The sequence below is a fragment of the Furipterus horrens genome, unplaced genomic scaffold (assembly GCF_987537825.1).
Source record: "Furipterus horrens unplaced genomic scaffold, mFurHor1.1.pri manual_scaffold_2, whole genome shotgun sequence".
NCBI classification, from domain to species: Eukaryota; Metazoa; Chordata; class Mammalia; order Chiroptera; family Furipteridae; genus Furipterus; species Furipterus horrens.
Genome location: NW_028327172.1, coordinates 170090570 through 170116435, shown reverse-complemented (window position 1 = coordinate 170116435; position 25866 = coordinate 170090570). Strand labels below are relative to the sequence as shown.

The window sequence follows — 25866 nt, the reverse complement described above, 5'->3', positions numbered from 1 at the left end:
TTCATATATGACAATTGACCAGTAAATAGTTACATTCAAAGACACTGTAAAATTTAGTACATATAGCTTCAAAACTAGAAAAATACTGAATAGTTTAGATTTGCAATGTTTAAATTCTTATTAAAATTTCCAATACACTTATTACCACTACCTTTATTCTTACTTCTGTCTGGCATTTGTAAAAAGACTTAAATAGTAAATGTTAATGACAAACTTTCCTCATATACAGAAAAATCATAATACCAAAAACATTTGCCAAAGATACACTGCCTACACATCACTGAGCACCCGCTGTATTGAAGGCCACTCCTAGGTATAGAAATTTAAACTTTGAAAATATATTATCTCATGAAGCTTAATATATATTACATTGAATGAAATATGTATTTTGCAATTTCAACAAATTGAAAGTCAATAAATGAACCATAAAATATGGTGATTCCTTGGTTATGATAGTGGTAATTAAATGTTGTGTGCAGAACTGACATACAAAATAACGCCATGCAATGAAAATGAACTGAAGCTCTTAAATAGGTGAATCTTAGTAACAAGGCTCAATTTTTTAAAAGCCACAGAAGAATATATACAGTATAATTTTTAAAAGCAGCAGAATTAAACATATTGTAACTTCCACTCCACAATGATAAAATAGCTTATATAGGACCAAAGCTCCTACTAAAAATTACAGAGCCTGGATTTGAAGAAAATAATCTGTTTAAAAATACTGAACAGCAACTAAGGACTAAAAGAGTCAATATCCCAGAGAAAAGGGAAATATTCTGAGGGAAAGCCAATTCTCTGCTTCTTCCTCCTTGAGGGATTTGCAACCCTGAAGTATGCAGTGAGAAGCTGAAAACAAGCTAAGGAGCAAGCAGCAGGTAAGAGGTTAAGAAAGAGTACTATAAAGCCTCTAGCAGTTTCCCTCTGCTAGGGAGGCCAAAAGTAGAGTCCAGGTCCTAACACACACACACCACCAACAACAACAACAACACCCGTAAACATCCCAGACTTTAAGTCAAGACCCCTAAGGGACCATGTCCCAGGAGCCTGATTATAAAGAGAAACAAAACAAAACAAAACAGAACTTACAACTGAAACTTAGCCTCTAATTATCTCAATCCTTCATTGGATTAAGGTGGTCTATCTAAGGTGGTCTAACTGCCTACGAAAAGAAAATAGTCTTTGCAAAACGAGAGAAGTCTCATAATTTTTTACATACTATGTCTAACTAAAACAAGTATCGAGCATACCAGAAAAGCAGAACCAAAGAACTAAACACCAAGGCGGCGGGGGGACAAAAAACAGAACTGACCCACAAATAACCAAGATATTAGAGTTATCAGACACAGACTTTAAATTATCTGCAATTAATATGTTCAAGAAAAAAAAAGTGAAGAATTTCATCTAAGAACTGGAAACTTTCAGGAGGAGCAGTATTTAAAAAAGTAAATTCTTTAAGGAAATCCTAAAATGAAAAACTCAACAGATTTCACAGCAGATTAAACACAGCAGAACAGAGACCTAGAAGAAACATTAGAACCTATCCAATTTAAGCATGAAGGAAAACAAAAAGATAACAGGAAGAAATGTAAGAGAGATATGGGACATAGTACAAAGGTCTGTACCTAAAAGAGGTAGTGAATGGGGCAGAAATATTATCTGAAGATAATTAGCTGGCCAAGAACATTTCAAAAAATATTATCTGGCCAAGAACGTTTCAAAACTGACAGAAGACATCAAGCCACAGATTCAATTCTACAAACTGCAAGACAGATAAGTATCACATACACCTGAACACACCATGAAAACACTACTAAAACTTAATGACTTAAAAACATTGAGAGGAGCATAAAAGACAGACTACCTTCAAGGAAGCAATAATAATCCTGATAGGTGACTTTTAAACAGAAACCACTGCACCAGAATATCTTTAAACTGCTGAAAGAAACTGTCAACTTAGAATTCAACATCCAGCAAAGACAAAAATTTTTAAATGAAGGCAAAATAAAGATATTTACAAAGAGAAAAAAAACTGAATTTATCACCAGCAGAGACTCACTAAAAGTAATACTAAAGAGAATTCTTCAAGCAGAAAGAAAATAATCCCAAAGATAAAAAAGAAGAGGGAAAGCCCTGGCTGGTGTGGTTCAGTGGAGCTGGCCTGTGAACCAAAGAGTCACTGGTTCGATTCCCAGTCAGGGCACATGCCTGGGTTGTGGTCCAGGTCCCCAGTTAGGGGTGCGGGAAAGGCAATCACACATTGATGTTTCTCTCCCTCTCTTTCTCCCTCCCTTTCTCCCTCCCTTCCCCTCTCTCTAAAAATAAATAAAATCTTAAAAAAAAAAAAAAAGAAAGAAGAGGGAGACTACCAGTCAAGATAACAGTATAGGTAAACATGGTACTCGGATCCTCCCACAACCATATTAAAATTACAACTAAACTACAGAACAACCATCATTCAGAACTGCCTGAAACCTAGCTGAAGTCCTACAAGTAGGGATTTAAAGAAGCCATATCAATAGTGGTAGAAGGGGCAGAGACCCACAACAGACCAGCCTCACACCCACATGTGGCAGATAAAAATCAGGAGGGATATCTTGGCTTTGGAGGTCCCTCCTGAAGAAAGAGGGGTCCCAGCCCCACACCAGATCCCCCTGCCCAGGGTTCCAGTGCTGAGAAAAGAAATCCCCATAATTTCTGGCTATAAGAACCAGTGGGGCCCTGGCTGGTGTGGCTCAGTGGATTGAGGGCTGGCCTGCGAACCAAAAGGTTGCCTGTTCGATTCCCAGTCAGGACACATGCCTGTGTTGCATGCAAGGCCCCCAGTTGAGGGTGTGCAAGAGGCAACCAATCAATGTTTCTCTCCCTTTCTCTCTCCCTCCCTTCTCCTCTCTCTAAAAATAAATAAATAAAATCTTTAAAAAAAAAATAAAAACAGTGGAATTGAGGCTGGGTGAAGAGGGCTTCTAAAGTCCCAGGCAGTTCCCCTTAAAGGGCCCATGCACAGACTTACTCTGACTCACTCTTTCTGAGCTCCAGGGCTGGGATAGCAGCTCTTAAAGCACCAGGGACCTACAGGGAGGAAATGAAGTGTCTGGCATCAGAGCAAGAGCTAGAGGGCAGCTTTCTCCCAAACAAAAGTGCTGGCTGAGGCCATTTTTCCTTTGATGAACCCTTCCCCAACAGAGCTGGCAGGCAGGTTTCTCTTCTGCGTCTCCATCAACCTGCCATGACTGTTTGCCCTGCCCTGGTGATTCCCTGAGACCCCCAACCCACCAAACCTGCAGGTCCACCCACCACCCAAGCTGTTTCCAATGGCTTTTCTATATGAATGGCCTATATGGGCTCACACTTTGGGCTTTCCTAAAATCTCTCAAACAAGCAGCATCTGGCCTTAGCGTGCCCGTACCTCTCAATAACTGGACCCAGGCCAGGCCCTAGCAGCAGCCAGCCATGTTTCACAGCCTGGTTTCTCCTGGACACCTCCAAACCCAGCACAAGGAGCAGGCAGCTGCAGATCACTTTGTAGCTCAAGCCCAGTGGCCCTGGACAGAACACAGGCAGCGGATGACCTTGGCTTGTACCTCCCAGGAGGCCCCAGAACCAGAGTATCTAGTGGAAAGCTTCAGAACACCACCTCCACAATGACACACTCAAGCAGCAGGCTCAGCAGGCACCAGAGAGCCCTGCTGAAGTAAGTCCTGCTCTGTGGGATGGGCCCCAACACAGCTGATTCTCCATGGTTGCCAGTAGTCGTAGCCAGTACTTGCGGCTGATTGTCCCTCCCAGTGATGTGCCAACAGCAATCAAGGCTCAACTACAAGAGGAGGGTGTGCACAGCTCCCATGAGGGGCGTACCTTAAGTGCTCAGCCTGGGTTATTAGGGACGCTGTGCCACAGGACCCTACAGAACACCTACTACATTAGGCCACTCTATCAAACCTGGGAGACATAGCAGCTCCAATACCTAGAAATAAAGACAGGGAGGCTGCCAAAATGAAACATATCCCAAATCAAAGAACAAAACAGAACTCCAGAAAAAGAAGTAAACAAAATGGAGACAATCAATCTATTACTAGATGTAGATTTCAAAACACTGAACTTCATGAGAACTTCAACAGCATAAAAAAGGACCAATCAGAAATGAAGGATACACTAACTAAAATGAAGAATAACTTACAGGAAACAACAGTAAACTAGATGAAGCCAAGAATCAAATCAGAAATTTTGAATATAAGGAAGCAAGAAACACCCAATCAGAAAAGCAAAAAGATAAAAGAATCCATAAAAAGAAGAGCCCTGGTTGGTGTGGCTCAGTGGATTGAGGGCCAGCCTGAGGACCAAAGGGTTGCTGGTTTGATTCCCAGTCAGGGCTCATGCCTAGGTTGCAGGCCAGGTTCCCCGGTTAGGGGTGTGCAAGAGGCAATCAATTAATGTATTTCTCACACACTGATGTTTCTCTCCCTCTCTTTCCTTCTCTCTAAAAATAAATAAATAAAATATTTAAAAAGATAAAAAGAAGAAGATAGTGTAAGGAGCCTCTGGGACAACCCAAGAGTGCTGGTAGAAGATGAGAGAGCAAGAAATTGAAAACCTATTTAAAAACATAATGACAGAAAATATTTCTAACTTAGTGAAGGAAACAGACATATAAGTCTAGGAAGTGCAGAGTCGCAAACAAGAAACAAGATAAACCCACTAAAACATATCATAATTAAAATACAAAAGGTTAAAGACAAAGAGAGACTCAAAAGCAGCAAGAGAAAAGCAGTTAAGTTACCCACGGAGGAATTCCCATAAGACTTTCAGTTGATTTCTCAACAGAAAGTTTGCAGGCCAGAAGAGATTGGCAAGAAATATTCGAAGTGATATAAAGCAGTAACCTACAACCAAGATTACTCAGCAAAGCCGTCATGTAGAATCAAAGAACATATAGAGAGCTTCCCAGACAAGAAAAAGCTAAAGGAGTTCATCACCACAAAACCAGTATCACATTAAATGTTGAAGAGTTTTCTTTAAGAGGAAAAAAATGATAAAAAAAATATAAAATGGCAATAAATACATATCTATCAACAAATGAATCTAAAATAATAATAATAAAATAAATGAAGCAGAACAGAAACAGACTCATAGATACACAGAACATTTTGACAGTCACCAAGTAGGAGGAGGGCTGGGGGCATCGGTGAAAAAGTGATGTGATTAAGTAGTATGAATTGGTTGTTACAGAATAGTCGTGGGGCTGTCAAGTATAGCATAGAAAATATAGTCAATGATATTCTAATAACTATGTATGGTATCAGACAGGTACTAGATTCCTAGGGATAATCACTTAGTAAGTTACATAATGTCTAATCCCTGGGGTGTACACCTGAAACTAATAATATTGTATGTCAACTATAATTTTAAAAAATGATTTAAAAAAAATTTTTTTAAAGATGCAGAAAGAAGAGCAATTGAAATTGTAAATACACAGGTTAATATAAGAGACTACTGACTGTTCAAAACAATGTCTTATAGAGTTTAAAATACACAAAGATTAAAGTACGAGACAACAATAGCATTTAAATCCTCTTAGTGTTTAAGGTTCTTGCAATGTCCAGGAAATGATAAAAGTGTTACATGAGTAAGCCAAGGGTGTATAATTTCTAAGATTAAACACTAAGAGAATAATGGAAGAATGTATAACTAATAAGCTTACAGAAAACAAAAACTGAATAGAAAAGTCTGATTAATCCAAAAAGAGGCAAGAAAGGAGAGAAAAAAATAAAGATAAATACATAAAATATTTAGCAATAGAAAACACTAAAACTGTAAATTGAAATATAATTTCATTAACAAATGGACTAAATATTTTAGTAAAAAATCAGTGTATCAAACTCAAAAACATAAGACTCTACTATGTTCTCCTTACAAGATACACAACTTAAGTGTAAATACACAAAATGTTTGAAAATAAAAATTGAGAGAACATATAGAAGCAAGAACTAATCAAAAGAAAGCTGATATAGTAGCTCTGAAGGCAAAAAAGCAATGAAAAAAAAGCTGATATAGAGGGAATCTTAAGGAAGGAAACGTTACTAAAGATAAAAACAGACATTATATAATAATAAATGAGTCAATCATAAAGGAAAATATAACTATTCTATGTAAACACCCAATAATATTGCTTTAAAATATATAAAACAAAACACAAAAGAACATGCTTATTACAAAAGAACTATGAAGAAACTCTTTAGAATGAAATTTTTTTTTTCTTGATTATGTTGGTAGTAACACAGATATAGGTATTAGTCAAAATTTACTGAACTGGACACTTAAAATGCACGTATTTTATTAATGTAGATTATATTCCAATAAAGTTGATTTTTAAAAACTATTATTTCCCAGATACATTAAAATTAGAAAAGAACATTTTACATACAGTACCTACAAATTCCACAGTTTTCACAATGATACTGCTTCTTGTCTTTGTCAAACAGATGGCATATACTGCAATAATATTCTCCAAACAATGTGCTACATTCTTCACAAGTTTGTTGGGCCTGAAGAAGGCATATGGAATTAAAAATTGGGATAAATTTACCAAAACATTTTGAATTACTATATCTAAAATTTATGTTGAAGTATATGCAGTTTTATTTTAACAAGTTTTTAAATATTTTAAATCAAAGCTATTGCTTACTTTGAGAGTTGTCTTACTTGGCAATACTCGATTGAATTTTTAAACCACTTCAGTAAAAATTTTTTAAAAAAGAAAGAAAATAGAAATGCGATAAAATCTTACATGTTGAATTTTTTCACAGTTTATGCACTGCACTTCCTTTACTTTAAAGCGATCTAGCTGATGATCTTCTTTGTTATCATGACACAACCGGCAAGTATACAACTTGTCACAGCAAGGTGCCTAATGCCCAGGAGAGAAAAAGAGTTAAAAGAAGCAAGAGAAGACAAGTTTGCAATGCAAAAGAAATTTTCTTCCTCCTCCTCCTGGAACAAGGTCAAAGACTGCAACCAACGGATCAGTTGGATAAGCTGATCCTAAACAAAACATTTCACTATTTCTTGGTATATCTTAACTATCCTCTTCAACATCTATATGTACAAGGTAAAGACAAAACAATCATGAAGAACAGAAATCCCTAGATTGAACAATTAATCCTGCAACACCCTAAACTCATTCTTAGCTTAAACAGCAAGCCATCAACTTCTTATAGACATTTCCAGATAAATTCATTCACCTACTTCAACCCCTAAACATTAAATGTTATGAAGATTATATTTTAGTTCACGTGTTTATTAATCATTTAACTATATGATTGATATTTTAGATGATACAATATATGTAACAAATAGTCCTTGTTTTTAGGAGTGGCAAAGACTGCTAGTTGTCCACTAAAATCTGTTCTCTCCGTCCTCCTGGGCACATCACTGCCCAGCTATATACCACAGTTCCCAGCCTTCCTTGTTCTTAGTTGGGGCCAAAGGACTAAGCTCTTACCAAAAGAATATGAGCAGAAGACATCAGCACCACTCGTGGGCCTGAATATTAAGAAACTCAGCATGACTCCTCCTTCATGTTCCCTTTTCCCTTTCCTTAAGATGAAACCTGGACATGGCAGCAACCCAGCTGATAACTATAAGCCCTAAAACACGGCAAAATAATACAATGGAGAAAAACTGTTCCTGGAGTGATCCCTACTATGGAATTGTTAATGGGAAGAAATAAACTCTTTATTCTTTAACTCACCTTACTGTTGAGTCTTTCTGTTATAGCAATTTAGCCTTACCCTAGCTAGTACATATTAATAAGTTTCCAGGCTAGCAGACTAACCCAATACTTTCCAGTACACTGTGACCTTTTAGCTCCATTCATTTCTGGACACCTCCTATAATATAGTTCATTTCTTGAAAATTTTAACACTCAACTGTTTGCCTTTCTCTCCAACACTCTCTTGTCCTAAATCTTAGTGATTTGCACACCCAGAATGATAATCCTTCCAATACCACGAACTCTCATTTCCTTGACTTTCTCACTTCCAAAGGCCTGTCTTCCAACCCTCCTCAGCCACATATGCTCAGTCACACTATGTAACAGTGGTTACCAACGTTTTGGTCTTAGGACCCTTTTACACTCTTAAAAATTGAGTATCCCAGAGAGCTTTTGCTTATGTGAATTATATCTATTGATACCATATTATAAATTGAAACTGACAGGTTTTTTAGAATATCTACAACATTTTAAAATAGCAACAAGCCCATTACATCTTAATATAAATAACATTTTAATGAAAAATAAGTTATATTTCCCCCCAAAATAGCTGGATTCTCAGTTCTGCTTCTACATTCAATGAGGTTTGGTTGAAGTGTATGAAAAAATTTTGGACTCACACAAATATGTAGTTGGAAAAGAGAGTACCTTTAGTAGCCTTTTCAGAGAATCATGGATATTCTTCTCTGATACTACACCAAAACTCAACAACTCTTGTAAATGGTTAGTTGCAACATGGACTCTGATATCACATTAGTAAACTTTTTTCCCTGTTACATTAAAACCCATTGACCTATCTTGAACTTTGAATGTGTCCTTTGCTCATGCATTTGATCATCTGGCAAGTAACAGTTCAGTGAATTATGTAGATCTTCCATTTGTTAATATACTTGATATGCAATATTAAAAAAATCACATTCGTTAATATCAGTACCCATTTCATCAGAAAATTATTTAGATATTGCGAAGTATTCAAGCTAACGGGGACTAAGATAAAATTCTACTTTGTACAAAAGCTCAAATTTTATCATTGTTGGTTGTTTTCCTTGTAATGACAGTCTCACGTCTCTCCTTTTGAGAAAATGCCCACCAAATACCTAAGCCTGAATAATCATAGTTCAAGTAAAAATATAGAATCCAGTGCACAAGAGGAACTAGCCTTAAATAATATGCTGTTCCATGAAATATGCAAATAGTGCAGTTCGTAATCCAATTGCACAGCAGCTTTTCCTCACACCAAAACACCTAATTTCAGTTTGCAGCAGGGTTAATGAAAACATCCCATTTCATCAAACGTATGAAAAGATGTATCCAAGGAATGAGATTTTATAAAATTAGTAATTTTACTGCTTTAATTTTATCAATGGCATTCTTAGTTGAACCTGGCTTTTTTTATTTTTTTTTATTTTTTAACTATAGGTATACCACAGTTCAATAACACTGCCTTGATTCCTGCTACGGTGCCAGAAGTTTTAATCATTATTTTTGCCCATATTAAAAAAGACAAATACTGCCTTAGGATCAATATTAGAAAGTAGTTTTGACCTTGAGGATTCCTAAAAAGGGCCTCAGAAATCACCAGGGGTCCATTCACCACATTTGGAGAACCACTGCTCTAGAACAAGAACTGAATCCTGTTTGTAATTTCAAGCATGGACTTCTCTAAAATTACCTCCTCTCTTTCTAACTCACTCCAATTCTTCCCTTGCAGACACCTAGTTCCTTCTCTCTTCCTCTACACACTCACCTACCCAGAATCTCAACTGGTGAAATCCAGGTCTCTCCTACTTAACTTATATATATGAACAGCTGAATATAGCTAAAGAAAAAACACACCAATCTGACTGGTTTCACTTTAAAATCATAACCACTTTTAAAAATGGGCTCTTACACCATGATTCCCTCGTTACCTTCATTCTTCCAGAGTCTAGGACCTCTCTTTAAACCTCAAACACCTCTTCCTCCCTCCTTACAATCTGATGAATGACCTTGCTTATTTCACTATGAAAACAGTAGAAATAACAGAACATCCTGCCACAGATTTTATCAACCTACTTGCAAATATACTTCATATTCTGTCTTCCCCTCTGTTACAGAACTACAGTCCATGTTATTATTTAAGGCTAGTTCCTCTTGTGCACTGGATTCCATATCCTTTGAAGGCTCAAAAACAGTGCTCCTAGTTTCCTCTGTCCCTCCTGCATTATAAAATAATTCTCACTTTACTGGGTCATTTCCAAGAATATACAAACTTGTTGCAATAACTCCCATCTTAAGGGGGGGGGGGGAATCCCATGAGCCCACATCTCCCAGTAACCAGTTTTATATTTTTGTTCTTTTACAACACTCCAAAAGTTGTCTATAACGACTGTTTACCAGTCCCACTACTCCCATTCTCTCTTGAATCCATGTCTATAAGGTTTGTCCCAATATCTCCACAGGATCATAGGTACCTCCTCCTTGATAAATTTAAAGGTCAATTTTTAGTTTTTATCTGACTCAAACAGCACCCTTGACTTAGTTGATTACTTCCCCTTAAAAATTCTTCATTTGGCCTCTGGTATTTAAGGAAGACAGAGGGAAAGGACAAAAAAGCATCTGATACTCAAGGTTCAGTATCTGAGTACTATGAAACACAGATACAATACTTGCATAGTTTCTTGGGCGTTTGGAGGTAAGGCCAAGATGTTTAATTCAGTTTTAGATCTCAAGCTTGAAAGAGTAACAGAACCACTCAGTGGAAATGAAATCATAAGGATAGCTTTCAATTCCTTATACACGGCATTTGGTGAATGACCACCTTGGAGAGAGCTCATCCACCCAGCACAGTGGAGGAATGTTCACCAAACCATGACCTGCAATAAAAAGCTTTAGGTTGTCCTTACAGGCCTCCTAGTTCCTATGAAACAGGAACTTGTATTACCAGTATTTTATATATGGGGCACTTAAAGGGTAGTTTGCTCAAAATCACTGAGTTATCATGCAGCAGAGCTAAGATTTGTGTGTAGGGCTGTGGGACTTCAACCTCAAGCATTCTAAGCAAAATCTTTACTGTTTCTTGCATGAAAAATCAGGAAACTTTAATTGGATGGATGCCAATTTTAAAAATTCTAGCGTGATTAGGAATCTTTCTCTCAAAGTAAACACCAAAAATAACAATATATGCATACCAGACACTGTCCTATCCATAATTTCCTACCGAGTAGCAATTGCATGACTGTCTTACTATTTCACACATACATTTTCTCCTTGGCAGGTTTGAGCACACTCATTGCCTAAAATGAAGCTGGCAAGCCACAAAACGTATCTACTACTGGAGCTCAAATCAAATGAGTCTCTACCTGCTTATCGCCCTTCCATTATTTCATCAGAGACCCGAAAGGGATCCTGGGGGGTAAGAAAGCACAGGCCCGAGGCTAGCTCAGTCTACTTCCAGTAGCAAAGAACTAAATAAATAAACCCACTGATAAAAGTTACCAATGTACAACCCAGGCTCTTCCCAAGCAAGAAGAGCTGTGCTTGCAAACTACAGAACAGGAGAAAAGGTAGGACCTTGTGGACGCCTTGCCAAGAACGTTCTCTACAGCAGAAACCCAGTTCAAGGCGGAGAACGTATCCTGGCAAACAGCTCAGCCGCAAAGGAAGCCCAAGCCTAACCGCTTTGCCCACCCCGCGCCCAGCCCGGCCCGGCGGAAGCTCGTAGAGGAAGGGCCCAATGAAGTCACCTTCAGGAGACATCCTCTGTCATAATGCTCGCAGCCCCGCCGCCCTTGCTCTAGGCCTCGGGCGCCATCTTCCCGCACCAAGGCCGCCATCTCCTCTCCCTCCCCTTACACTCGAAGGACCCTTCTCTTAGGTTGAAAATTGCACCCAGAGAAGCAGCGCCGCCCTGGTACACCTTCTCTCAGAGACAGCTGCCACCAGAGTCAATATGGTGACTGAGCACGTGACCCAGGGCAGTCGGATTTCCGGTCGATGGGGCGGAAGCGAAGGAAGACGCAATTTGTCGCCGACGTTAGTCGTTGCCTTCGCTCCTAACGGTAACAACTCTTAGTTTGCCTTTTCTTTCCCCACCCCATGGCTGCCCGTCGGAACTCTGGGCGTGGTCTGGGGCGAGGAGGAGAGCAGCGGCTCGGAGACGCCGATGGCCCCGGGGGAAGGGACGCTCTCCGGCCACTTCCGCACTGATGACAGGGCGGCCCCTCCCTCTTTTCCTGCGAGAGCGCGGAGCCTCGAGAAAGGGGCGGAGCTGGGCCCTCCTCTGGGCTCCGAGAGGGTCCCCGGGCGCGCACTGCACCTGCTGGGCACCCAGGCACTCACCAGCGCCCGGGACTGCTTCTTGCTTTTGTCCTCCCCTTGTCCTATACTTGCTCTTCATTCCTTCAAAATATGTATTAATATTTACTGTATGCCAGTCACTAGCTAAGTCGTGGGGACAAAAAGAGAAAAAACACGCCCCACTGTGCCATCATGGAACTTACAGACTGCTGGGGTAGAAAGACGTTAGAGAATCTCTTAAATAAATATAAGATCACAACTTTGAGAAATGCTAGAAAAAAAGTTTGTGTTCTACGAGAGCTAATGCTAGAGGGGATCTCCCTTAATCTGGGCGTCAGGGAAGGTTTCCTTAGGAGAGCAACACTTGGGCTGAAAGTTGAGGATGGGTTAGAATGCCAGAAGGAGTTAGAGTGCTAAAGCCCTGTGGCAGAGGGAGCATGGAAGGAAGCAGTGGGGAGGAATGGTACCACCAAGCCTATGAAAGTGAAGTCATATGCTTCAGCACGTGCATAGCTAAATATGACCTGCCTTATTAAAGCCCCTGGAAATTTTTATGAGCAAAGCTGCAGGTGTGGGAAGAAAATAGTTGCCTTTGGCTTTCTAACATGATTTCGCTTTACCTAAAATGTACTGAGAAAGGTAAATATGTTCCCTTGGCTTTGAAGTTACTAACTGTGACCATTTTAATTTTCTTTCAGTTCTGTCATGAGTTGCTAAAATCATGGTGAAATGTTGCTCGGCGATTGGATGTGCTTCTCGCTGTTTGCCAAATTCCAAGTTAAAAGGACTGACATTTCATGTGTAAGATTTTGCTGAAGTTAAGCCAAGTACTTTAAAAAGCAAAAAGCAATTTTATTTAAAATTGCAAGTTTGAACTTTAGTTCCCAAGTTCTTTTTAAATAACCTTTTCAATCCCTGGCTGCTGTGGCTCAGTGGATTGAGCCTCGGCCTGCGAGCTAAGTGTCACTGGTTTGATTCCCGTTCATGGCACATGACTAGGTTGCACGTCAGGTACCCAGTTGGGGGCGCAAGTGAGAGGCAACCACACAGTGATGTTTCTCTACCTCTCTTTCTCCTTTCCCCTCTCTCTAAAAATAAATAAGTAAGTAAACAAACAAATAAATTATTAATAAATAAATAACTTTTTTAGTTAACTTTGAAATGATAGTGATACCTTTACACTTTTATAATTTAGTTTAAAAGTTTAAAATACCTGCCAAGGTATTAACAAAAATATCATCAAAGTCATGTTTGCTAGCATTACTTTGCATTTTAACATGCCTTCAAGGAAATTCAGTGTTGTTTACATGTAGTTTATAACCTGAATGAAGGCTCTTTGCCCAAATATATTCTGTCCTTTCTGTTTAGAAACAGATCAAGTTTAGGTTGTAGAGAGAAAATATAAATTACAAATTTAGATCAATTAATTCTATAGCTGTACTGCACATAAATCAAGGTTATTCTAATTTAGCATTTTAGCCATACTTCTGACAACATATGAAGGGAGGAGCAATAAAATTTAATAATTATTCATTTGCTAAAGGTTTATTTTGCTGCTTTTGTGCCAGGCACTGTGCTATGTGCTAGAGAAAGATCTAGTAACTATTTTGCTTGGTATGAGGAAATCAGAAGTAAGTATGTGTCCTCTACCTTATTCTGGAAAGGAACCAGCTAAGAAAATTAGGGAAGATAACTGGTTTTTGGCCTCTATATCTCAAAATAGTTCTACTCTCAGGAACTCCAAACTGCAGGTGTTACCTGCATTCATTCACTAAGGACTTGTAGACCTGTTGTGTATTTAATGCTCTGTTCAACTGAAATATATTCTGGATGTCATTTCAGATATGGAAAGGCCCAACTGATATGCTTTATCATCTTTGGATAAAGGAAAACCTTCAGTTGTGGCTATTACTATAAAGTAGTAAATATCATTTGAAGCTTCTTTATGACATGAGAAAAATTTAAATGACCATTTACCTACAGCATGATTGGTAGGAAAACCTGGCTATTGAAATGAACATTATGAAAGCATGGATCTTGATGGTTTCTGTAATATTTTCCTAGAGTAATAACAGCTAGTTAAGGAATTATTTTAGTCACACCCTTAACACAAATATAACATCAATAGTGTTTAATTATAAAATACTTTTTGTATTTTTTTCTAGATTCCCCACAGATGAAAATGTCAAAAGAAAATGGGTGTTAGCAATGAAAAGACTTGATGTGAATGCTGCAGGCATCTGGGAACCTAAAAAAGGAGATGTGTTATGTTCAAGGCACTTTAAGAAGACAGATTTTGACAGAAGTGCTCCGAATATTAAACTGAAAGCTGGAGTCATACCTTCTATCTTTGATTCCCCATCTCACTTACAGGTTTGTTTATGAGATACTGCTTACCATCATTATTCACTCTATGGTACTATCAAAGAAGCTTCACCATACTTGCTTTGAAATCCTTAAGTTTTTAAATATGTAAACTGCTGCTTCAGACTTTGTAATATGTAGCAGGAGTATTTTACCAGTAGCCAATCAGAAATATTTGTACATTACTAAGGTTTGGTGATGTGGACTGACCCTAGGAATTAGCATAACTCAAAATTTGTATCTGAAAAGCAGAGGAACATAAGAGGGCTGAAGTAAAATTTCAAGTTAGCAGTCCTCCTCACGCTGGAGCAAAAGTCAAGAGCAGAGCCTCCATCAGGACCAAAGTATACTTTTAGAGCCATATACATTCAGACTTAAAGTCTAGGTAAGCCTGAAAGGAAGAAAACAGAAAACCAAAGAGAGATAAGAACAGGAGACAGTAAGGAGATAAGAGGTCAGAAAAAGAAAATAACAAGATTGGGTAAGTAAACTCTAGCTGAATTCTGTTTTTTCTCAGTTATATTAGTGCCATGGGCTGACTGCCTCCTAAATATCTTTCTTGACTTCATATGCCTGAAAGTATATTTGCTTCCGAAAACTTTAGACTGACTGATTCCAGTGTGGGAAGTTTCATTACAATAGTGATGAAAGGTATCTCCTTCCTGGCTGCTGGAAACAAGGGAAATAGTCCAGAAGTGTAACTGTACCAATGCAGTCTTGGTCACTTTCTGCAGTTGTTCCTGTTGTACCTGAGTTATCAAATAGATACTGCCTCACTTTCTTCCATACTAATAAATGTGCAATATCTTGTGCAATTTTCTCTAAAGGGTTTTTTCCCTATAGTAAGGCGTCATCTATCTATAATGTTAAGAGGACCTTAAGAAATGTGGGCCTAATAAATCAAATAAAGCATAAGTTACTAACTTTCAAAAACTATTTCCTAATCATATAATCTAGAGATAATTCTATTAACACTCTGGTGTGTATATTTCCAGTCATTTGTATGTATGTGTATGTTTGTATATAAATTCATCTATTTTTATATAGTCTTACCAAAATGGAATTACACTGTATGTATAGCCTCTCTCTAATTTGCTTCTGTTTCTTTTTTTAAAAAAGAAATTACTTACTGTGTGCCAGGCACTATTCTAAGCACATGCGTTATTTATTCATTTAGTCCTCACAGCAATCATATGAGATAAATACTACTGTTATTCTCATTTTACCACTTGGGGAAACTGAGGGCCAGAGAACTGGAATACCTTCCCCAGGCTGATGCTATTAAAAAAAGGCAGAGGCTGGATTCGAACCCTGGTACTTTGGCTCTAGGGTGCACTCTTAAGTACTGTTTCCCATGATGTTAAATATAGGGTAGGGCAAAAGTAGGTTTATGGTTGTTCCTGTGGAAAATAATACAAAAAGAAACTGTTTTGCATACTCACAACTGCAAACCTACTTTTGCCCTACCCTGTATTTTTTCACAACAATGGCTTTCAAGTGTTAGCCTACATAAGACTTATCCAGGAAGCTTGTTTAAATATAGACTCTTCTGCCCCTCTTTCACAGAATTTGATTCAATAATTTTGTGTTAAAGTCTAGGAATCTGCACTTTATAACAAGCACCCCACATGACTGTGTTACAGATCTATAGATCACATTTTAAAGAGAATACTATATAGAATATCAATTTTTTAAAGCTAAACTTTACATTTAAGTATAATGTATATACAGAAAAGTACACACATAAGTGTATATATATAGATCAGTGAATTTTCACAAAATAAGTACTCTCACTTAACTCCCCTCAGACCAAGTTATAGAACATTACAAGTGCCCCAGAAGCCTCCCTCTACTCTTTCCCAACCACTACGCCCACAGAGGTAACCACTGTCATTATCGGCTACATAAATGGAGTCCTGCAGTATGTACTCTGGATTCTTTAGCTCAGCATTTTGTTTGTGTGATTCATCCATGTTATAGCATGTGATAGTAGTTCGTTTATTTTCTTTGCACTATAATGTTCCATTTGATAAATAAACTATAATTTCCCCATTCAACTATGCACATTTTTGTCCATGTCTTTTGACGCACTTATGTACACATTTCTGAAGAGTATACAAACACTTCTGTTAGCTGTGAAATTTCTGGGTCCCAGGGAAGTCTATGTTTAGCTTAAGTAGATATTGCCATAATTTTCCAAAGTGGTTTACCAATTTGTAGTCCCACCATCAGCATATAAAAGTTCCTCTAATTCTATATCCTTGCTAGTACTTGTTGGTTTCAGCTTTAGAGAATGCTTTTAATGATCATATAGCTGTTGATTCTATGAATGAAGAATAGTTTAGGTAATCGGTCCTCACTATTGTATATAGGTTATCATCTCTCACTATTTTAAACAGCACTATAATGAGTATTATTATAGCTGAAGCTTTGTACATATCTTTATTTCCTTGAATTAAATTCTTGGAAATAAAATTGTTGGATCAAAAATTGCACACATTTTTAAGACCATTGCTTTTGATACAGATTTTTCAAAGGCCTACCAAAAGCATATACCTATCTATTCCCCTACTAGCAATGCATAAAAATGTCTGACTAACCTATCCTCATATTAGCTGTGTTTCTAACCTTTACTAAAATTGATAGTCCAAAGAAGTCATCTTATTGTTTTAGTTCATCTTTGAATATTACTGAGTTTCTACATTTTTAATGTATTAGCCATTTGCATTTCTTTCTTTCTGCATTTGTGTGAGTGGCTTCTTTCAGTTCCTCTCCTATTTTCATCATTTTTTACTCTATGCTCTAACATTACTATATATTAGGACATGAATCATTTCAATGTCATCTATGGTGCAGTTACTTTTTGCTGTCTTAGTTCTAATTAATAGAGTTGGTTTGTTTCATTTTGTTTTTTTTGAAATTCAGACTTTTTTTTCCTTAGTCAACTCTATATTTTCTCGTGTTGTCTGACTTTAGCCTTTCCCACTTTAAGATTATATAAACATTCCCTATAATCTTTTATAGTTCCTCATGGTTTTCATCTTTATATACATTTTCTTTTCTTTCTTTCTTTTTTTTTTATTGTTTTTCTATTACAGTTGTGCCACTTTTTCCCCCATTGCTCCTCCCAACCCAGCCCATCCCTTCTCCCACAGTCATTCCCCACCCCGTTGTCCATGTCCATGGGTTATTTATACTAGTTCCTTTACTAAACCCTTCCCCTACTTACCCCCTTCTCTCCCCCCTCCCTACCCCCTGATAACGTTACTCTGTTCTTTGTTTACACACCTCTGGTTCAATTTTGTTCATTTGTTTGTGCTGTTCATTAGTCTCCTGTATCAGGTGATATCACATGGTATTTGTCTTTCATTGCCTGGCTTATTTCACTAAGCATAATTCTCTCTAGTTCCATCCATGTTGTCGCAAATGGCAGGAGCTCCTCCTTTCTCTCTGCTGCATAGTATTCCATTGTGTAAATGTACCACAGTGTTTTGATCCACTCATCTACAGATGGGCACTTAGGCTGTTTCCAGCACTTAGCTGTTGTAAACAGTGCTGCTATGAACATAGGGTGCATAAGTTCTTTTGAATTGGGGTTTCAGGATTCTTCGGGTATATTCCTAGCAATGGAATTGCTGGTTCAAAAGGCAGTTTCGTTTTTAGTTTTTTGAGGAAATTGCATACTGTTTTCCATGGTGGCTGCACCAGTCTGCATTCCCACCAACAGTGCACTAGGGTTCCCGTTTCTCCACATCCTCACCAGCACTTGTTGTTTGTTGATTTGTTGATGATGGCCATTCTGACTGGTGTGAGGTGGTATCTCATTGTCGTTTTTATTTGCATCTCTCTGATGGCTAGTGATGTTGATCATTCTTTCATATGCCTTTGGACCCTCAAAAATATGGAACACTTTAACAAATTTGTGTGTCATCCTTGCACAGGGGCCATACTAATCTCTCTATCATTCCAATTTTAGTATATGTGCTGCCAAAGTGAGCATTTTACATACATTTTCAATACATAGAACTTCATCACATTTTATTACATATAAAGGATATAATTGTATTTCTTAATTAGTTCATTTTGACCTAATTTGTAGCCTTTCCTCACTTGTTTAAATGCCATTTTTTAATTCTAAAGGTTTATTTACTTGATCTATTTCTGGATTTTTCTGTCTAGGAGACTAGCAAACTATTTTTACTACTGTTTCTGCGTAACATATTTTTAATACCTTTAGAGCAGTGATTTTCAATCTTTTTTAATCTCATGGCACACACAAACTAATTACTAAAATTCTGCAGCACACCAAAAAATATATTTTTAGCTGCTCTGACAAGAAAAAAAAAAGTATAATTTTGATTCAGTCACACCAAACACCTATTGTTGTGTTGGCTGTTGTCATTTTTTTTATTTGACAATCTAAGGGAAAAGAGGTCAGTGCATGTTTTAAAATTTTTGTGGCACATGGCTTGAAAATCACTGCTATAGGGCATATCTTCCCTCATTATCTCTCTTCTCTTTTAGGAAAATTTGTGTTTCTAAATGAACTTTAGAGTAATTTTGGGGAAGTTTCTTTAAAATAATTTCAGTAGAATTTAAAATTTACTGACTTTTAAAAGCAATTTCCATGAAAAGAAATGTACTAATTTTACTATAGTTAGGAGGTAATAAAAATTTTAAAAGGACCGAACTATCTACAATAATTGTTATTAATAATTCTTAACAGGGGAAAAGAGAAAAACTTCATTGTAGGAAAAACTTCACCCTCAAGACTCTTCCGGTCACAAACCACAATCACCAGCTTGTTCATGCTTCCTCATGTATTGAAGGATTTCAATCCCAGTTCATTTCTGTAAGTAAAATTACTTACTAAGCTAATGTTGGTATTTTAAAGATGAATTTCTCCTCTCCATTAGTATTAAGCCTTTCAAAATATTACCAAATTTTTACTGTTTGAGATATTTTTTAGATCTGTAATATCCAAAAATAATAGTGCTTCCCAGGGCCATTAATAATGCAATAACAATATAAGTGTAGCTAATCCTTCAATTACATATTTAGTTCAGATAATGCCTTCACGAGGATATTTCAACCAAGAAATTACAGTAATTACTTCCTCCCTTTAGGTACTATATTTTTATGTGGAAATATCTCATTTACAAGGTAGTTATGTCTTTAGGTTTTAAGGAACCATCATATACATACAAAGTAGTCAAGCTTGCATTATTTATTCAATCTTACTGTCTGTTTGTGTTAGAACCAGGCCTGGAGTCCAAATCTGTTTTACTATCTTGATTACTATAGCTTTGTAATAATTGTTTAAATCAGGTAGTCTCCCAATGTTGTTCTTTTTCAAAGTCGTTTTGGGTATTCTGTGTCCTTTGCTTTTTTTTTTTTTTAATGAATTTTAGAATCACTTTGTGAATGTCCACTAAAACACCTGCTAGAATTTTGGGATTGTGTTGCACCTGCAGATACATTTGGGAAGAATTGTTGTCTTAATTAAGACCAATTTAAATCTTTCAACCCATGAACTGATTATATCTCTTCATTTATTTAAGTCTTTAATTTTTCTCAGCAGTGTTTTGTAGTTTTCAGTGGACAGATCTTTCACTTCATTTTTATAAATAGTATCGTTTTATTTACTGCTACTATGTGGAAATACAGTTGATTTTTATATATAGATCTTGTATCTGGAAAACTTGCCAAACTCACATAAAAATTATCAAAGCTTTTTGTAGAAGTCATCAGATTTTTTACATCATGGTGTCTGTCATTAAAAAGTTTTAATTCATTTTTTAAATATGAATAATTTTCATTTCTTTTTCTTGCTTTGTTGCACTGCCTTGAACCTGCAGGACTATGCCAAATAGAATTGCTAAGAACTAATCTCTGTACCTTGCTCGTGATTTTATTCTTAATTTTTATTTATTGATTTTAGAGAAAGAGAAAAAAAATTGATTTGTTGTTCCACTTACTTATCCATTCATTGGTTCATTCTTGTATGTGCCCTGACCAGGGAAACCCACAACCTGGGTGTATCGGGATGATGCTCTAACCAACTGAGCTACTCATGCACAGCTTCATGTTTTGTTCCTAATTTTAGGAAGGAAACATTCAGTCTTCTACGATTAAAGATATTAATATAATATTAACTATAGCTTTTTGTAAATGCCTTTTATTGGGTTGAGGAAGTGCCATTTTATTCCTAGTTTGCTGAGAGTTTTTATCAGAAAATAATGTTAATTTTGTCAAATTTTTTTTTTATCTATTGAGAGATCATATTGTTTTTCTTTTTTAGTTTGTTAATATGATTAGTTACATCAATTGATTTTTTAATGTTAAATCAGCCTTGCATTCCTGGAATAAACCCTGCTTCTTAATGATGCATTATCTCTTGTATATAGTATTGGATTTGATTTATTACAGTTTTGTTTAGAATATTTTCTTGTATGTTCAATAGCGATGATGGCCTGTAGTGTTCTTTCCTTTTAATGTTTTTGTCTGCTTTCAGTGTCAGAATAATGCTGAACTCAAAAGGATGAGTTAGAAAATACTGCTTCCTTTTTTTATTTTCTGGAAGAGTTCCTATAGAATTGGAATTATTTCTTCTATAAATATTTGGTAGAATTCCCCAGCAAAGCTATCCAGGCCTGGAGTTTTCTCTGTGGAAAAGATTCTTTGGTAGCTTGTATTTTCCAAGAGATTTGTTCATTTTATCTCAGTTGTCATGTTTAGTAGCTTAAAATTGTTCATATTTCCTTGTTATCCTTTTAATATCTATAAAATCTTTAGGGATATCATCTCATTTCTGATATTGGTAATTTGTTTCTATTCTCTTTAATTGATTATCAGTCTGTCAAGAGAGTTATCAGTTTTACTGATCATGTGAAATAACTAGCTTTCATTTTCTCACATTTTTTATTGTCTTTGTTTTCTACTTAACTGATTTCCACTAATCTCTATTACTTCTTTTCTACTTATTTCAGTAAAAGTTTCTCATCTTTCTAGTGTCTTTAGATGGAAGCTGAGGTCATTGATTTGAGGCTTCTTCCTTTCTGATATTGGTATTTAGTGATATTAATTTCTACCTAAGTATTGCTTTAGCAGCATTCCACAAATTAAATATCATATTTTCATTTTTATTTAGTTTAAAATACTTCCAAATTCAATTTTTATTTGTTTTTTGACCTATGGGTTTAGAAGTTTGCTGTGTAGCTTTCAAATATTGGAGAATTTTCCAGATATTTTATTAATATCTCATTAAATTCTATTGTAATCAGAAAATATACATTGCATGGCTTGAATGCTTTTAATTATTTTTTGAGGCTTATAGCCTAAAACATGGTCTATCTTGACAGATGTTCTCTGTGCATTTGCAAAGAATGTATGTTCTGCTCATGTTAGCTGGAATGTTTTATAAATGTCAGTGTGATCAAATTATTTCATAATGTTGTTCAAGTCTTCATCATTAAATTTCTATCCACTTGTTCTATTATTGAGAGAGAGGTGTTTAATCTTCTGGTATAATTACGAATTTGTCTGATTCTTCTTGCAGTTGTCAGTATTTGCTCCTTACATTACACAGCATTGTTATTAGGTGCTAAATATTTAGTATTATTATATCTTGATAAATTAACACCTTAGTTATTAAGAAATGACCTTCTTTATTCTTGGTAATATTCTTTGCTCTGAAATCTACATTGTCTGATAGTAATATACCCACTGTAGCTGTCTTTTTATTAGTGTTATCATATCTTTTTTCACTCCTTTACCTTCAACATATTTGTGCCTTTTTATCTTTGAAATACATTTTTTGTAGGCAGAATGTGCTCTTGGGTCTTGAATTTTTTTTTTAATCTAATCTGATCATTTCTACCTTTTAATTGGGTTATTTAGACCCTTTATGCTTAATGTGACTATTGATGTGGTTTGGTTTAGTAATCTTGCTAACAAGTAATCTGTAATCTTATTTGTTTCCTATATTTTCTATTTATATTCTTTGTTCCCATTTTCTTCTTTTTCTGTTTTTCTTTTTTTTTGAGGGGGATTAATTTAATTATTTTATGATTCCATATTCTCCCCCTCCTTTTTATTTTTACTCATTAGCTATAATTCTGTTTTATTTTAGTAGTTGCTTTCAGGTCTATAGCATCCACCATTAACTTGTCAAAGGTTAAATGATAAGTGATGTTAATCTAATTAACATTTAGTATAAGAATTTTATAATAATATACTTGTATTTCTCCTCTCCAACTTTTATGCTATTGCTTGTCATACATTTCACTTTCAAATATGCCATGAACCCCACACTACATTATTATTAGTTTTGTTTAAATGGTAAATTATCTTTTAATGAGATTTAAATAACAAGAAAAAAGTCTTTTATATTATGCATGTACAGTAGTCCCTCTCTATATCGCAGTTCATTTATCGCAGCCTCACTGTATCATGGGATTTTTTAAAATATTATATTTAATTATTTATTGGGGATTTTTTGCTATATCGCGGGATTTTGAGGTACTGTATACGTATGTTGTTAAAGTTACATAGGTTTAAGAGTGTAGAATATGTTTAAGAATATAAGTAGTGTTTATAAAAGTAGAAAAGGTTAATAAGGGAGTGGGAAAGGTTAGTAGGGGACTGGGAACGGTTTGTAAGTGTGTAGGAAGGGTTTATAAAGCCTTAAAATATATTAAAATACTAAAATAAATGTAAGGTTCCTACTTGCGTATTTTCACCTGTCACGGGGGGCTCTGGAATGTAATACCCGCAATAAGTGAGGGAATAGTGTAGTTGCCATTGCCAAGATTTTTTCTTCCTTTAAGTCCATGTTTCCATCTGGTATCACTCTGTGTCAACATTTCTTACAGTGCAGCTATGCTGGTGCTAAATTCTTTCAACTTCTATATGTCTTTAAAAAGTCATTATTTAGTCTTTATTTTTGAAGCATATTTTCACTAGATATCAAATTCTAGGTTAATAGTTTGGGAATTTGTTGATTTTAGTTCTTTTAAAAATGCTACTACTATGTACTCTCACAAGTATTGTTTCTAATGACAAATATTCTGTCATACTTATCTTTATCCTCTTTATCTGCATTTTTTTTCTTTGCTTTTAAGAATTTTTCTTTTTCAATGTTTTTGAATAATTTGATTATGATGTACCTTAGTTTAGTTTTCTTCATGTTTCTTGTGTTTGGGATTTGTTAAGCCTCTTTATCTGTGGGTTTATAGTGTTCATCACACTTGGAAAATTTTTGGCTATGATGTCTTCAAATATTTCTTTTTACCTCAACTTTCTTCCTTCTCCTTTGGGGAATCTAACTACATGTATATTAAATTGTCTGAAGTTTTGTTAACTGACTCTCTGTTCTTCTTCTTCTTCTTCTTCTTTTTTTTTTTTTTTTTTTTTTTCCCTTTTCTCTCTGTAGTCCATTCTGGACAGTTGCTATTGCTATATCTTCACCTTCAGCAATCTTTTCTTCTGAAATGTCTAATCTGCTTTTAATTCCCTCCAATGTATTTTTCACCTCACACATTATGGTTTTTATTTCTAGATGTTCTATTTGATTTTTTTTTTTTTTATCTTTCATGTCTCTACTTAACTTTTGAACATATATACAGTTTTAATAACTTTCTCAATCCCCTTGTCTACTAACACTTGCATCAGTTCTTGTTTGGTTTCCATTGATTGGTTATATCATATTGTGGCTCATATTTTCCTGCTTCTCTGTATGCCTGGTAAGTTTTGTGTGCCACACATTGTGGACTTTACTTAGCTAGATGCTGCATAGTTTTGTGTCCTATATTCTTGACTTTGTTCTGGGATATAATTCAGTTATTTGGAAATAGTTTGATCCTTTCAGGTTTTACTTTGATAGGTAGGACCTGAACAGTGCTCAGACGTTTTTGTTCTCCATTACTGAGGCAACACCCTTTTGTATACTCTACTCCATGCCCCAAGAATCTTGAAGCTTTCTAGTCTGGCCAGTGGAAGTATAGCTATGCCCTCTGAGCACAGGGAATCCTGATCTTTTTTGGTTGTTCATTTTTCAGCCTTGAGCAGTTTCCTACACACATGCTCTGATCTTACCCAGAGTAATATTGTAGGGAGAGACGGGGAGCATCTGCGGAGCTCCACATTTCTCTCTATACAGATCTTTCCTCTCTAGTTCCTTGTCCTGTGAATTGTAGCCACCTTAGTCTCCCTGGATGCTTTGCGTTATCTTTTCAACTCAGTTCACCAAGATCTGCCTCTTTCCCCTCCTTTCACTAAGACCTACAATCTCTCTCAAGGTACTAAGCCACTGTAGACGATCATAGAGTCATCTGTTTGTTTCCCATCTCTCCACAATTGCTTCCTTCCTTGTTGCTGTTCATTATCTCAAAACTTTTTTTAGATAGGAGTCAGTCCAGTCTCTTATTTCATTTTGGCTGGAAGCAAAACTCCTTCTCGCTAATTTTAATATTAAATAAAAAGCTTTTCAAAATTATTTTATAGTACCTTTATAAATGTCAGTGGTATTTTCCCTATTTTCAAATGAAAAACAAAATAGTATACCCAGCAAATGTAAGCATAATCATAATAAATATTGAGAGAAATTATCTCTTTAGGAGTTCCTGCTTCAGTCTGTGCTGCTTTCCTGTCTTCCCTTATAAAGTCAAATAGTCATCAAAATAAAGTAAGTCATTTACAGGTTTAAGAATGCAAGTTTTTTTTTTATAGATAAAACTTAAACTTAGCAGCCCCACACTTAGAGAACAAAAGCTGTGTAGTCATTGTATCGTGGTGTTCATAAGCAGGCGCCTACCTCCGAAAGAGAAGTGCATCCCATCCATAGTATTCTGCACTCCCCATGTCTGCCTAGCCTCAGCCAAAGAAAGAGGTCCCTGAAACACTACTGTCTCCCTCTCTTTTCCTTATGTTCTTTAAACCTCTTACTATCCCCAACCTAGAAATCTTTTCTACGCACAGTAAATAGAGAAACAGCTGATGCCTAGTTATAAGATTTTAGCTACTGTCTGTCTGGTTTACTAACTTGGTGTTTATGTTTTTAGGAACATAGCTACAGTATAATGGACAGTCCAAAGAAACTGAAGCATAAATTAGATCATGTGATCAGCGAGCTAGAGGATACCAGGAAAAGTCTGCAGAATGTTTTAGACCGAGAGAAACATTTCCAAAAATCACTGAGGAAGACAATCAGGGAATTAAAGGATGAATGTCTCATCAGCCAAGACACAGCAGACAGACTGGATGCTTTCTGCTGGGGGTATTGTCGGGAGAGCATAGAATGAGACTATATTTCGTGAAATAATTTCGTGTTATGTTCTACCTAAAGTTGACATTGGTACTGCTTTTTAGAAAGTAATTCTTACTTATCATCATTAAATAATACCCATCATTTAGAGTTCTTCTTTGGATCCTCTGCAGCATTATGCATTATAGTT

General features: G+C 36.1%; 2 protein-coding genes and 1 non-coding gene across 3 annotated transcripts in view; 1 reads left to right on the top strand and 2 right to left on the bottom strand.

Annotated features, from left to right (window-relative positions):
- The window catches only part of RCHY1 (ring finger and CHY zinc finger domain containing 1), a 25104-nt gene extending 13189 nt beyond the window's left edge, over nt 1–11915 (bottom strand). Inside the window, exons 1-3 of the mRNA XM_090266750.1 lie at nt 11497–11915; nt 6788–6907; nt 6430–6545 (exon numbers count right to left, since the gene is read on the bottom strand). Coding sequence (XP_090122876.1) covers nt 6430–6545; nt 6788–6907; nt 11497–11586 — 326 coding nt within the window. The 5' untranslated portion in view covers nt 11587–11915. The remainder of the gene's footprint in view (nt 1–6429; nt 6546–6787; nt 6908–11496) is intronic.
- Nucleotides 11703–25866, top strand: THAP6 (THAP domain containing 6). The gene is made up of 5 exons (XM_090266749.1): nt 11703–11811; nt 12748–12850; nt 14215–14422; nt 19140–19265; nt 25474–25866. The coding sequence occupies exons 2-5, from the start codon at nt 12771–12773 to the stop codon at nt 25711–25713; spliced, it is 654 nt and encodes a 217-aa protein (XP_090122875.1). The 5' UTR covers nt 11703–11811; nt 12748–12770; the 3' UTR covers nt 25714–25866.
- Nucleotides 18309–18413, bottom strand: LOC150019961 (U6 spliceosomal RNA). The gene has a single exon (XR_016509408.1). It is a non-coding gene; the product is annotated as a U6 spliceosomal RNA (small nuclear RNA).